General features: G+C 54.8%; 1 protein-coding gene across 1 annotated transcript; it reads right to left on the bottom strand.

Moving 5' to 3' along the window:
• Positions 1–3,686: 3,686 nt before the first annotated feature.
• On the bottom strand, positions 3,687–13,794 carry LOC124992303 (uncharacterized). Its single transcript, XM_047562993.1, has 2 exons — positions 13,667–13,794; positions 3,687–5,061 (listed from the first exon to the last, which is right to left on the bottom strand). The coding sequence occupies exon 2, from the start codon at positions 4,927–4,929 to the stop codon at positions 3,919–3,921; it is 1,011 nt and encodes a 336-aa protein (XP_047418949.1). The 5' UTR covers positions 4,930–5,061; positions 13,667–13,794; the 3' UTR covers positions 3,687–3,918.
• Between the last annotated feature and the right edge of the window lie 819 nt (positions 13,795–14,613).

The raw sequence follows: 14,613 nt of genomic DNA, 5'->3' as shown, positions 1-14,613 counted from the left end.
GGACTTGCCCAAGGTCACAAAGCTAATTAGGAAGGTATCGATTCAAGACATGATCTAAGCTCCAGAAAATGTTCCACCCTTAAAATGATATGCCTGACACCTCTGGACATTTTTCTGCTTTGGGGCCAAAGGAAATTCCTTGTGGCGTGTTAGGTAAGTGCATGTGATCTTTGCCCTGATTGGATTTGCAAACTGAGGGATCAGATAAGGTAGCTGAGCATAGGTGTGACTGTGCCCAGGGTTGCCTGATGTCCCAGTTTCCTGTCTCCTTCCTCCCCTGCACACGCAGGCCACGACGTGACTGGTCAGCCCCTGTGGCCTCATTTGCCTGCTGCATATGTCCAGGCAGATTCGGGTTTCAGTTCCACCTCTGACGTGCTTTCAGGCAAAACCCGGCAGTGGGGCTGGGGGGGAGGGTCGGAGGCGCAGGACTCCGGACTCAGCCTCGCAGGGCTCGGCTGGCACGTGGCTCCTCCAGCCCGCCGGGGCGGTGGTCAGGATGAGCTCGGGGAGCACGTGGACCCCGCTCTTGGGAACATGCAGGGGCCCTGACCTCCCTCCAGCCCAGCCCGTGCTGTCCCCACATCCGTGAAGAACACGGTGGCTCCTTGTCAACGTGCTTGTCGTCTGGGGGCTTCAGGAGGTCGAAGGGCCTAGGAGGAGCAGTCCCCAGCTTGGTCTCGCCCCTGAACTTGGCGGAACTCGGCCCTTCTGGGGAAACCGCGGCAGGTCCAGGCGCAGGACAGGCGTGCAGAGCCCGCGGGGCAGCGGCAGGGAGGGCGGCTCCCAGCCTCTGCCTCGGGGCCGCTTCCCCACCGAGAACCGTGGGACGATGGCGCTTCTGCCTGCGTTGGCCCCAGAATGGAGAGAACCCGGACAGGGTCGTCACCCTCCTCCGTTAACGCGACTTCGCTGTGAATTTAAGTTCTCCTCCGATTTAGAGATTTAACCGGCGAAGGCGAGTCTGGCCACCAGGGGGCAGCACGAGGCCGCAGACGCCCCGCCGCGCGGCGCCCTCACAAAGGGCTCGCGCGGTCCCTCGGGGGGCAGCGTCTGCGGCCGCCGCCAGCCGGGAAGCCGGCGGGGCAGGGGTTGCCGCCCACCCAAGGGCCCGGGAAGGGAGGCTCCGGGTCGGTGTCAGGCAGGCCCGCCGAGTGGCAGAGGCGGAGCCCAGCAGCGTCGCGGCCCCTCCGCCACCGCTCACGGCGCAGCCGGCCCAGCCCCCAGGCCCGCCCGGCAGCCGGCGGGGCAGCAGCAGCCCCCGGCCGCCCGCCTGTCCAGGCAGAAGCACACGGCCTTCCCGACCCGGCCTCCCTCGGCCCCCCTCGGGGCCAGGCGCGCCTTTGTTCCTCTCCGTCACCACGGCAGGGACCTGTAGGTGGGACAGGCGCTGGTCACCCTCTCTTGGGAACTGAGCTACCACCCAGGGCACACAAATGGCCATTCACTGTGCAAAGGGCCTCGGTGCTGGGCAGGCAGGGAGTCCAAGAAGGGAGGCCAGACATGAAAGGAAACGGGCATGAAATGAGCCCATCCGGAGGCTCCCCGCCCCTGCCTGGCAGAGTGGACAGGGCACGATGGGCAACAGGCCTGGCTCCAGCCCCCGAGCACAGCCTCCCGGGAATGGGCCGGGCACGGAGAGGCCGCTCAGAGCGGCCTGCGCTCGGTTTCCTTTGAAAAGGCGGAGGGGGTGCGAAAACGCACGCGTAAAAAACAAAAAGCAGAGTTTCCTTCTGGATGAGAATAAAAGACTGTTCATTTTTTTCAGGGAAAATGAGCGAAATGGATGTGGAAAGAGGCAACCTGGTGGGCCCCGGCGGGAGGAGGGTTTCCCAGCCCCCAGGGGAGGGGAGGGAGGCCCCAGGGGACACCCGCAGGCACCCTGCGGCAGTCCTCAGCGTGACTGAGTAGGCGGAACCCTCCCCACCCCGTGTGTGACCCAGGCTGGTCGCCAGGCAGATCCGGCTGCGGGGGAATGACGGCCAGGCCCCACCTGAGACCGACCTGACCTCAGTGCAGTTTCTGGTCTCCACAGGCCCACTCCACCCCGCAGGGCGGTGAGTGGAGGTGACAGCCTAGGTTGGGAGGGGAAGGGCTGAGAGTCCCGATCACGAGAAGGGAAGGCGCCTTGGCCGGATGCCCAGGCACTCCCGAGACTCCCAGGAGGGAGCTGTGGTCAGCAGGTGGCTCAGAGCACGGCCACCTGGGAACAGAACTCCTAGGACCATCTGCTCTAGCACCCTCTTCCTGGGTCTGGAAGGGACCTTGGAGGAAATAGTCAGACCCCCACGAGGCCCAGAGATGGTGTGACTTGCTGAATGTCACACAGCTGGTAGGAGGGCAGGAAGAGGAGATGCAGGCTTCCTCCCCTGTGGCCCGGAGCTCTGGGTGGCAGATGGTACTGCCTCAGGAGGAGGAGGACTGGGGCGCGCTCAGTGGTAGCACTTGCCGAGTGTGCAAGGCCTGGCTCCATCCCCACCAAGTGAAGGCACCAGAGAAGCCCGGGAGGACCGGGTGTCTTCCAGGGGTGCAGACGGTTGAAGATGCAAAGCGAACCTCAACTTGAAGTCCAGGCCAGGGACAGAGCTGTGCTACCCCAGCAGTGAGAGTAGTTAAAACACAACACAGAGCCAGTCAGCTGAGGGGCAGCAAGCGGGCGGCGTGGGTCTTGTTTGCTCCACTGTTCGGAGACCCTCTTGAAGCTTCTAAGGGTCTGGGGCTCCAAGGACAGCAGAGACAAGGACTTGAGACAAGCAGGCCTGGGAGGGCCTGGCCTGACTCACCCGCAGGGCCCTGGGCAGCTCTGAGTCAGCAGCCCAGCCGGCTGCCATCCGCACAAGCCCTGGGTGCTGACTCAGCAGAAGGACAGAGGGCCCATTGCCTGCCAGGGAGGCCCCCACCCGCTCTTCCCCACCCTTCTTCTGCCTTTGGGAAAGCAGAGGGCTACCTGCCTTCTGGAAGCTTCCACATGGGGTTGCCAGAGCCCCCTCAGCTGGGGGTGGACCTGAACAAGAGCAGTTAGGTCTCGAGTTCATCCATCAAATTTCTTTGACTACTTATTTTTCCAAAATAGAGAAGGAGAATCGGGTTTAGATCTGGAGGGACTTTTGAGAGACACTAGTTGTGTGATTTCTCCCCAAGATCACACGGGGGTTCCTTTTCTCTCCGACTCCATCATTCCCGGCCGGCAGCAGGCAAGGGTGAGGGTGTCACTGAGAGTGAGTTATCCTGGGGAGACCCAGCTTGGACTTCAGAGAGGCAACCTCTTCGGTGTTGTTTCCAGCCACCAAGCTGAGCTGGGATGATTTATTACAGCAGCGGCAGGCGCTGCCTAAGCCTGCCCAGGAGGCTCCGCCATCGCTCTTCAGTTGGGGGGGGTTTATTCTTGTTTTGGGACTGGGGACTGACGCAGGGCCACTCCGGAGCTACATCCCCAGCCCCTTTTATTTTATGTTGGGACAGAGTCCTAGTAAATTGCCCAGGTTGGTCTAGAACTTTCAATCCTACCGCAGCCTCCTGAGTGGCTAGGATTACGGGCCTGGGTCACCATGCCCGGCTAGTTGGTGGTTTTAAAGAATATTCTTGAAAACAAAGTCACTGCCCAATAATAAGTAGAATTATTATTTTACTTAGTAAGGTGTAAGAAATAGGAAATTTTTACAGTACAAATGCCAGATGACTTTGATTCAGTGATGGAAACTGTGGATGATCGATCAAGTGGCTTCAGTGGGACGTAAGTCAGCGTTTCTCTCGCTGTCCCCGCTCTGATGAATGATGCTCCCACTCTCCGGGGTGAAATGCACGCCACAGCTCGTCTCGGCCTTGATAACTGTCTCCATTTTAGGTGGAGACCCCGCATTCCCACATGGCGCCCTCAAAGCCTCATCCAGCGGGGCTTCTCCTGCCTCCCTCTGGGTCTCAGCAGCAAGGCGGGCAGCTGGGGCAGTCGGCCAGCTCTCCCCGCTTCCCCGCTCCTTGTTCCACTCCTGCCCTCACCCTGCTGCCTCGGCCTCCTCCAGGAGGCCAGGGAAGGGAGGGAGGAGAGGCCAGGGGTCGGGGCAGCTCCTGAGGAGGAGCCAAGCCTGCTTGCCCCCAGCAACCGACCCTCCGTTCCCACACCAACAGTTTGCCTCCTAAGAACCAGCTGCGCCAGGGTCGCCTCATCCAGCAGCCAGGCTTCTTGGGCAGGGCATCCTTTACCATGGCCCGTGGTGTGGCGTCCTCCTGGTATCCCTGGTCTGCCCTGGAAGGGCTCACGGCCCTCCCTGAGCTCCCGCTCTTCACTCCTCTTTCCTGAAGTTGTCCCCTTAGGTTTCCCCAGGCGAGCTCAGTGTCTGGAACCAGTGCAGACCAGCAGGACCCTGGGGCTGTGTGGTGGGTCACTTCGGCCACCAGAGGCGAGGGCTGCTCTTCCTCGGCAGCTCGGCCCTCCACTTGGGTTGAGGGGCATGGTGGGCGTCCCCTGCACAATGACTCTCTTGGAAGAACCCCACCGCTGCAGACCCCGCCGGCCTCCTCCCCTCCTCTGCGTGCCCCAGGGCGGGTGGTGGGCTCAGGAGCACTGGACTGGGTTTCACGGTCATTGCTTAGCAAGTGCTGTGTGGACGGCCAAGCTCCCTGAAGAGAGGATTTAGGGGGCTCCTGACACCTTTTCTTAGCTTTGACCGATGGGCTGCAATTCCAAGGCCAGGAGAAAAGCCCCTCCTGACTGCACTGTGGCCTGGTGCCCGTGGTCCCCGCTGTCCCACAGTCCCCGCTGTCCCACGGTCCCTGCTGTCCCACAGTCCCTGCTGTCCCACGGTGAGGCCGTTCCACAGTGGCCTCCCACCTGCACGGGGTCCGCTGGGCCCGCCTGTCCCTCTGCCTTCTCCGTCTCACGCACCTGCCTCTTGGGCTTCTCCCCTTCTGCTGCTGGTCTTCTGCCCTCATTTTGATGACTCTGGCTTGTTCACTTGCTTAAATCTGATGCCAAGTTATTTACAAGTAAACACCTGGCTGAGGAGTCATGGTCTGGGAATGCAGCCCAGTGGTAGGGTGCTTCCTTGAGTTCAGTCCCCACTCCTGCAAAGAAAAAAGGAGACCGTTTTGGTGTGAAATTCCTAATGGGTGGTTACATGCAGCTTAACGCAGTTAAAATGGCTTCTATCTGGATATTGAGGTGAAAGGCCTTTGTGCCAATTCCGAGCTGATTTTGAAATGTGGGAAAACAAAACCCCGATTGTAGATTAAGTTGTACAATCTTTGGGCGGGTGGGGGGGGAAAGCCAGCTGGGAGAGTTTGCTTTGTTCGTGAAGCTTTAAAAAATCCTCGGTAGAAGGCCGGCTTCCCTGTGGCTCAGGCAGAGACGGGCGGTGGCCGCGACACCTGCTGCAGCCCTGGACGCCGAGGTCTAGCCCCGCGCCGGCGAAAGCCACGTCTGCCCGCTGGCGAGGGGCCAGTGCCCGCCGTCTGCACGGGGGCTTCGACTTCGCCAGGAGCAGTGTCTGAAGATGCTCTGGAAGGGCCGCCCTGTCCTCCAACCGGTCGGCTGGTGCCCCGATTCTTACGAGTCCTTGAGGTTGAGCCGGCCTTGGGCTCGCATAGCGACCCCGCCCTCGGCCAGGTGCTTGGTCCCGCTCCGCGTGCTGGCTTCACTGGTCCAGCCAGCCCGGCTTCCCAGTGCTGCGCCTCTGGAGGCTGCGCAGAGCCGCTCTCTGGATATGGCTTCTGTTCCGGCCTTGGAACACCTGGAGCTGGCCGCGGGGGCCTTGGCACCTCTGTGTGCTACTATTTTACTTCCTTTTCACACAGTTGCAGCCAGTCAACTTTATGTAACCTAACTCATAGATTAATTTTGCAACCTACATTTTCCACTCAGTACTGTGTTAATATTTTTCATATCATTTGAAAGCCTGTGATCCCAGCCACTGGAGAAGCGGGGCAGGAAGATTTCAAGTTCAAAGCCAGCCTCTGCCACTTAGTGAGACCCTGTCTCAAAATTTTAAAAAAGTAAAAAGTCTGGGGATGTGACTCAGTGGTTAAGTGCCCCTGGGTTCAATCCCCATACCAAAAAAAAAAAAAAGTCTAATAAATATTTACAAAGGCCATTTTTCCACTTAGTAGGCTATGCTATGTGAGACATCTAAATTATTTCCAGTTTTTCACTATAGTAAGTATCACTGCAATGGACTTCTTCCTTCTAAAGCTTTTCCAGCTTTTGCTTTACCTCCTTAGCATCTTCTAGGCGATGGATTCTGGGTCAAGCCCTTTGAGATTACAAACATTCTCAAAACACTTCTTGCTGAGGAGGGGCACTAAACCAAAGCAGAAGAGTGGCGTGCGAATCTTTCTAGAACTTAGGGCCTTGTTCTGATTATTTTTTTAAAAAGACTTAATTGTATAAAATGGAATGGTTGTTAATTTACATGAACAATTGCACTGTGTGACCTGTGACATAAGTGCGACCTCTGTGTGACCCGCCTGTTTAGCTTCCCTCGGAGCCTGTGCTTAGAGGGCGGGAGAGTGGCCCTGTGAGTGACAGCTGCCTAGCCCAGGTGCACTTGGGGCTTCTCAGGCAGGACCCCGGGGTCCCCAAGGTTCTAGTGACTACCAAATGAGAATCAGAGAGGTCCATCTAAACCCTGGGTCTTTCAGCCAAAGGGACTGGGGTCAGCCCAACTAGCCAGCAGCTCTTAACCCTGGCTGCACATTATGAATACTTAGAGAGTTTTAAAAATCCAGACTCTGTCCTCAGGTAGAGTGATGTAAATAGCCTGTGGTCAGACCCGGGCATCAGGGTCACATAAATCTCCCTGGACGATGTTACTATGAATTAGGGTCAAGAAGCTGTAGCATAGCAGGAAAAATGTGGGTCTTACTGTCATTGTATCTGATTCAAATTGCAGCCTGGCTGTTTTATTAGCTGGGTGATTTTTAAAAACAATTTTTATAGCAATTTTCTATTTGTCCTAATTGGTTAAACATGAGAGTAGAATGCATCTTGACACATTGTACACAAATGGAGCATACCTTCTCATTCCTCTGGCTGCACAAGGTGCTGAATCACACCAGTAGTGTAATCATACATGTATATTCAGTAATAATGCCTATCTCATTCTACCATCTTTCCCATCCCCACCGCCCCACCAATTTCCTCACTCCCCTCTGCATGATCCAGAGTTCCTTCATTTTTCCCTACCCTCCCTCCTCCACTGTGGATCAGCATCTGCTTATAGAGAAAACATTCAGCTTTCAGTTTTTTGGGATTGACTTATTTCACTTAGCATGATATTCTCTAGTTTCATCCATTTACCTGCAAATGCCATCATTTCATTCTTCTTTAAGGCTGAGTAATATTCCATTGTGTATACGTACCACAATTCATCTGTTGAAGGGCATCTAGGCTGGTTCCTTAGTTTAGCTTATTGTGAATTGAGCTGCTATAAACATTGATGTGGTTGTGTCACTGTAGTATGCTGATTTTAAGTCCTTTGGGTATAAACTGAGGAGTGGGATAGCTGGGCCAAATGGTGGTTCCATTCCAAGTTTTCTGAGGAATCTCCACACTACTTTCCATAGTGGTTGCACCATCTGCAGTCCCACCAGCAATGTAGGAGTGTACCTTTGTCCCCACATTCTTGCCAACATTTCTTGTTGCTAATTGCCATTCTGACTGGAGTGAGATGAAATCTTAGAGTAGTTTTGATTTTCATTTCTCTGATTGCTAAAGATGACGAACATTTTTTCATGTTTATTGGTGATTGTATTTCTTCTTCTGTGAAGTGTCTGTTCAGTTCCTTAGTCCACTTAGTGGTTGGTTATTTGTTTTTTGGTAGCTGGGTGATTTTGAGTTAACAGATGATCTCCCTCTTCCGTTCTCACTGCTGAATCATAAGGTTGAAGTGCGGGTTAATTGTAATGACATTGTGGTGTGTCTTTCAAGGTTCCTGGAATGTGGTTGGCTTCAAGATGTCAGTCCTATAGTATGCACCTTGGGTTCCCTGACTAGCTGGAGGCGGAAAGCCAGCCAGAACCACGTTATGTATCCAGTGGGCACTCAATGAATGCTTGCTGGTGTTCCTCGTAGCATAATCTTGGAATGCAAAAGTGCACGCTATTGAGAAAGCTCAAACTTCACACTGAGTTACTATTAGAACAATAGGGCCTTCCTCATACAAATTTATTTCATTTACGGGAAATTAATTTGCCTCCTACTTTTAGTTCTTCAGCTAAAAAAGAACCCATTTCTGTTCTAAAAACCTGATTTATTTCAATTGCACTGCTAGGAAAAAAAAGTTAGACTTTTTCCAATTATGTAAAGGTAGGAAAATGTTTGTGTAGATTGTATAATTAAGTTCTATCAAAATGCCCATTAAAAATTCTAAGATCCCCCAAACGTGCTAACATTGCTTCGGTTTTCACTGACTTTAACCTCCATCTCTTCGGGGTGGTATTTTCCGTCTCGTCCTGTGTGGAATTGGTGGAGGCTGGACTGCGTTGCGGGAGGCCTGGACCAGGGCCTGGCTGCCGCTCGCTGGCTGTGACCGTGGGTGGTCATTTTCCCCTTTTGCCGTCTGGTGGATTCCTCAGGCCGGCACAGTGTGGCCTGACGCTGGCACAAGATGAGTGTGGACCCGTGATGCTGGCCCGGCAAGACGTGGTCATTAAATATTTATTAAGCACCTGCTGTTTGTTCAGCCCTCACTGGAAGAGATAAATCCCACACAGGAGGACTAGCCAGGGACCAGTCTCCACCTAGGACCCGTGAGAAGTCCAGGCCAAGTGACTCATGGAGGAAAAAACGGGAACATTTAGATGACAATCACCGAGAACCGGCCGAGAGAGGAAAGCCCATTTCCTGTCTCAGAGCTTTATTTCTCTCCAGTCTCCGACACAAAGTCCTGGGTAGTAATAACCCGAAACAAAGCTGTCCAGATGTCCTCCCGCCAGCAGGGTCCAGCGGTGACAGGGCACGTTCTAGTCCCGATCACCCTGCCCGGTTTCCAGCAGCCTTTGTGTGCCCCAGCTTCCCAGCCCTGCTTAGCCCCTGGGCGCCTCGGCCACCTCTGGACAGAGCCGTTCTGTGGGGAGGACCACAAAGGGGACCCGGGGTGCACACGGGGTGTAGGGAGTGTGTTGGCAGGAATGTTCCAGGTGAGCCTCTCACAGACGCTCCCTGGGAGGCGAGTCCCCAGCTGAGTGGCAGCCCCGGCCGAGGGGAGCAGCCCAGGAGACTAGGGGGCCTTGCTGTGAGCCCGCCCCAGAGCCACCCCCCACGTTCTCCAGTTGCCCCCTTGGACCACCCTGGCCCAGCTGCAGGGGACGCAAGCACAGGGGCAGCCCCCACCTCGACCCTCAAAAGTAAGGGCGTCTGCATGGCGGAGAGAGGAGAGGACGTGCGGGACACTTGCAAGGAGGGGTTTCACCGGAGCTTCTGTGGAAGTGCTGATTCGGAAACCCTTGGAGCTTTGGAAATCGTCTCCTTAACAGGAGGGAGGGAAGGGGACAGGGCCGGAGGGTTTCAGGAGTTCGGCAGCTTGGTCCAGAGGCAGAGGGTTGGAGCCGGGTCCAGCCTCTGGTTCCTGCTCTTCTGCAGACTCCTCCTCTCCAGGGTTCGCTCCATACATCTGTAAAATGAAGGGTGGGTCCAGGAAAACCGTGAGGCCCTCCTGGCTGGCACATCCGGTTCTGTCCTACGCAGGCCATCTGCAGGGTTGCTAAGTTATGCATCGCTCCACCCAGAGAGAAGAACTTTGTGCAAGAGCTGGATAAAGCAGCCTCGCTGACTTTCTGATGAGCTCAGTACCTCCATGCTGTGCAACCCAGGGTGACGAGCCCGCCCCAGGGAAGACAGCTATTTTGAGGCAGGGCTGATTAGAGATAAGGTTCTTTGCCAGGCTCTGGCCCTGACTCACCTCAGGTTCTTGGGCTTAAAGTTAACCCTTGATGGACAGACTAAGCCACCCACTCTGCGCGTCTGTGAAATTGGCGCCCGGCACCCTTCTGTGCCTCAGCTCTGTCATGGTGGGACACTCTCTGACCTTCCCTGTTGGGGAGCGTGCTGGAGAGCAGCCTCGACGTCTCTTGCTTATTCTTTCCTGTTCAGTCTTCCGAGTCCTATAAAAGGGGTGGTCCCAGCAATCCTCTTCACAGCAAGGACCCCAGCCTCCCCCTTAGGGAGGGGACGAAAGTATCACAAGATGCTTCAAGGAAGCTCTGGACAAGGCTGCAGAGCGCGTCTGCGTGGAAAAGCCAGAGCATGAACTGCACAAGAGACCTCCGTAGCTACGCGGCTTTGAAAGGCAACGCAATTAAGCTACAGGGCATGCTCACCTGACACGTAACTTAAAACTTCACTGACTTGTGTTTTATAAGATACACTGTTCTAAAGTGCTTGGGTTGTTTTTTTTTTTTTTTTCCTGCTTATTTATACTATTGATGTGTTATCTTTGATTGATTTGTTTATTTTCTGACTTGGCGCTGCTGAGAGCACCCTGTGACCCTTGACCTGACAGGACCGAGGCCCTGGCTCGGGCATGATTTTATACAGTTGCTTTGGTCCTAACAAGCTGGATGCAGAGGAAGTGTTAAAAATTGACTCCTATTTCAAAGACACAACATGCCCCAAAGGGCTTTCTTAAGAGAATCATCAGACCTCTGTGTGTTTTGGAAATTAAGGTTTTTGAATTTTAAGCTTTCTTAAAGTAAGGGACAAAACTCAGTGTGGGAAACACTGTTCTTGGGGGAGCTGTAGAGGTGAGAGGACCCCAGACCTCGGGAAAATGACTTCTGCTTCTTTGAGGTTCTCTTTCTTTACCTGGGAAAGTGGAATTGCAAGCGTGTGTTGGATTAGTAGCCGTGGAGCTTCGCGGCACCACAAATACAGTCCAGATTGGGATCAGGGAGGCTAAATTCCAGTTTGGGGTCTGGTCCCTATTAGCTGTGTGACCTCGAGAAGGTTGCTTACTTCTCTGGACCTTGATTTCTTCATCTAAAGAGTAAGAAGTTTGTACAAAGTGGATTTTAAGTCCTTTTCATTCCAATATTTTAGGATTGAAGCTACTTCTACCAAAAAAAAAAAAAAAAAAAAAAAAAAAGATGGTGATGATTTCAATTCAAGGTAGGGAGAAGCCTGGGGCTCCCGCGACATCTCGGCACCATGTTAGGCCTTGTGAGGCCCAGGATTTCATTTTCCCAGCAAACCCCTTGGAGCACCTGCTGTGGGCCAAGCGCATGCTGAGCACTAGGGATGCGGCTGTGAACAAGACCGGCATCTGCAAGAGCTCTGAACATTCTGGAGGAAGTGCCTGGAAACTCATCGTTAAAAGTAGATTGTTAGCTGGCTGCACTGACACATGCCTGTCATCCCAGGGACTCTGAGTCAGGAGGATTGTGAGTTCAAAGCCAGCCTCAGCAACTTAGCTAGGCCCTATGTAACCTAGAGAGACCCTAGGCTCTAGGGCTGGGGATGTGGTCCGGTGGTTAAGCGCCCTGGGTTAAATCCCCAGTACCAAAAAATAAAAATAATAATAATAATAATAATAATAATAGATTATTTACATGTTTAATCCATTAGACTCAGAGAGTCTTAATTACCAAGTAATAAACCAAAGAGGCCTTTTTAATCAGCCCTTAGCTTGTGCTTCGTGCTCAGTCACTAGCTGAGTTAGCCAGGACTTCCTGGTGATTATTTTAAAGATTTTATCATGGAAAGTTTAATATGCGAGGGAATTCATAGGACCCTTCAGCACCATTATCCATCTTTTAATAATTATAATAATTGTGATTACAGTTAATAATTTGTGGACCTGCCAGGCCCTGTGATCCCAGCAGCCTGGGAGGCTGAGATGGGAGGATCGCAAATTCAAAGCCAGCCGCAGCAATTTAGCAGGTACTGAGCAACTCAGTGAGACCCCGTCTCTGAATAAAATACAAAATAGGTCTGGGGATGGGGCTCAGTGGTCGAATGCCTATGACATAGGTGTGGACCTATCTTGATGAAGCTGTACTTTTCCCCAATTTTGGATTATTCTGAAGCAAATTCCAGGCATGGTAACATTTTATCTTTTTAAGAATGTGTTGTTAAAAACCAAAAGCTTTTGTTGTTGTTGTTGTTGTTGTTGTTGAGCACAGCAATGCCATCACATAGATCTGTTTCTTGATCTGCAGGCTGATGATACAGGTGTTATCTCCCCCCTCCATTTTTTGGCACCAGGTATTCTGTGACTGAGCTACACCCCTAGCCTTTTTAAATTTTTAAATTTTGAGGCAGGATCTCACTAAATTGCTCTGGCTGGCCTCGATCTCCTGATCCTCCTGTCCCAGCCTCCTGCGTCTCTGGGATTACAGGCTGCCACTGTGCCCAGCTGTTTCCCCTCATAGAAAGTTCTGCAGCTACACACATAGGATGTGCTCACTTATCACATTATACTTCAATAGAAGCGTAAAAGAAAGTGAATCACACCACCAATATCACACCTACAGTCGTTCTTTCATGCTGGGTTTCTGATCAGTGATGGGCGACCTTAAACAGCATGGAGACAGACACAGGACACAGAGAGAGGGAGGGTCACCTAAGCCAGCCTAGAGAGGGACTGGGGAACACAGGTGGACCCTGACCCTTCCCTCGCAGGGCTGTCCCTTCCCAGTGACAGGTATATCCGCGGTGCACATGCCAGCACTCACAGGGACTCAACCCAAAAGACACACCTTCCCAAGGGCCTGAGCGTGAGCCCAGAGGCTGCAGCCTTGGTGACCCTCCTAGCAGACACTGAAACAGGAGGGCCTGCTTGGGGCGGCCAGGGACCCGTGGACAGGGAGATAGGGAATCCCCCCGGGTGCTCGGCATCCTCAGAGCTACTCCAAGTCCAGCCCCTCAGGCCCTGGCGTAGGCCAGGAGGGTGGCTCGAGGCCTGCCCTGGGCACACAGCTGGGCCACCCAGGAGGCGTCTCGCGCAGGGGTGGAGGAGACCAGGACATGGACCATCCCCCTGTGTGCTGCAGGCTCGCTGGCCCGTCGCTGTCTGGAGTCTGTGAGAGTCTCTTTCTCGGGCCTCACAGGTGTGCAGCGCTGACCCCACAGGTGCTCTGGCCCTTCCCTGCCACCACCGGCACCAGCGGCTTGGACCGTGCTGGCCGCTCTGAAGGCTCCTCCCCCTGCTGTCCCTCAACCCCAGGCCCCGCTTCTCTCCCAAGGCCACGTGTGGCCCCCTCTGCCCTGACCCTGGAGAGAGAAGGCCCAACCTGCAAGATGGCAGGGGACGCCTTGGGCAGCGCCCTCCCCATGCAGGGAGGCTGATGGCTGGTGTCCTCTGGGGACTGGGCTGGGGAGAGCTGCTGTCCTCCAGCACCGACCTGCTCCGGGCCCGCTGAGCTCGGCGTCTGCACTGTCCTTTGTGACGCTCGCAGGAACCTGGCCCTTCCTCCCTGATTCTGGGCCTCACAGCATCGCTGGCAGACGACCACCCCGTTAGGCTCCAGAGGGGACCTGGCCTCTGCCGCCATGGAGGAAGGAGCCTGGGCGGGGGAGAACCCTGGGCTTGGAGCTCCGGAGCCGGAGCCGGGCAGATGGCTCTGTCCACACCTGATAAGGCTGACGCCAGAGGTGAGGTCAGAACCCGGCCAGGAGCCGGCCCGGCAGCGGGAGAGATAACGGATGGCTCTGGAGGACCAGCAGGGAGGAAAGTACCTGCGTGAACAAAGAAGCGGACTCCAGGGATGGAGGAGGAAGTGGGGGGCCTGGGCGCCGCCACCTGGAGCAGCCCTGGGTCTCAGCCCCGGGCCTCCTCAGGGCGCCATCGGCTGCCTCTATCTGCGGAGTGGCAGAGGCCCGGTGCATTCTATCTCTGCCTCCCGAGTCTCCCGAGAGCCGCTCACCGCCCGGGTTGACTTGCGCCTTGTCTCCACCCCTTGCTCCTGGAGGGGTGGGATCCCTCTTCACGACTGCGTAAAAATAGATGGTGAATGGACACTCGGTTCCTGGCTTAGAACAAAATCACAGTCCGCCGCTTGGATGAAATTCAGTCAGGACCCTAACGGTGGCTGCCATGGATTGGGAGCCAGTGAGCGGCTGACTGTGCGCCCCTCACCCCGGGGAAGCGCTCCACAGGGTGGGCGTTGCCTGCGCTTAGTGGGGAGAAGATGAAGTCTCAGAGGCTGGGAATCTGGCCAAGCTCACACGACTTCCTGGTGACTGAGCTGCCCTTTGAACCCTGGCCTGCCCAGCTCAGGCTCAGGCTCCTTCCGTCAGCACTGGATGCTGCTTCCAGACTGAGGAGGGGAAACTCTGAGGTCAAGAAAAATCCCTGCTGGGCCCAGACTGGCCTCAGCCCCGCGCCAGGGCCTTCTCTGGGTGTCGCGTGGAAGGCGGGACCCACAGACCCCTGTGAATGGGAGCGGAGCCTGTGCCGGTGGACTCCTGGTTCTGCACACACCAGCCTCTCCGGGGAGGCTTGCTGGGGAGTAGACGGGGGCCAATCTCTTCCCTGGCAGGAAGTGAGATGGAGGTTCATGCAGATGCTGACTGAATATTTCTAAGGCCACATGAATGGCACTCGAATGGTGATAACAAACCATTAGATTTTTTTTTTTTTTTTTTGTACCGGAAATTGAATGAGGGGGCGCTTAACGACATCC

The sequence above is a fragment of the Sciurus carolinensis genome, chromosome 9, assembly GCF_902686445.1.
Source record: "Sciurus carolinensis chromosome 9, mSciCar1.2, whole genome shotgun sequence".
NCBI classification, from domain to species: domain Eukaryota; kingdom Metazoa; phylum Chordata; class Mammalia; order Rodentia; family Sciuridae; genus Sciurus; species Sciurus carolinensis.
Note: the sequence above shows the minus strand (reverse complement) of the source record. Positions and strands in the feature narration are given on the sequence as shown.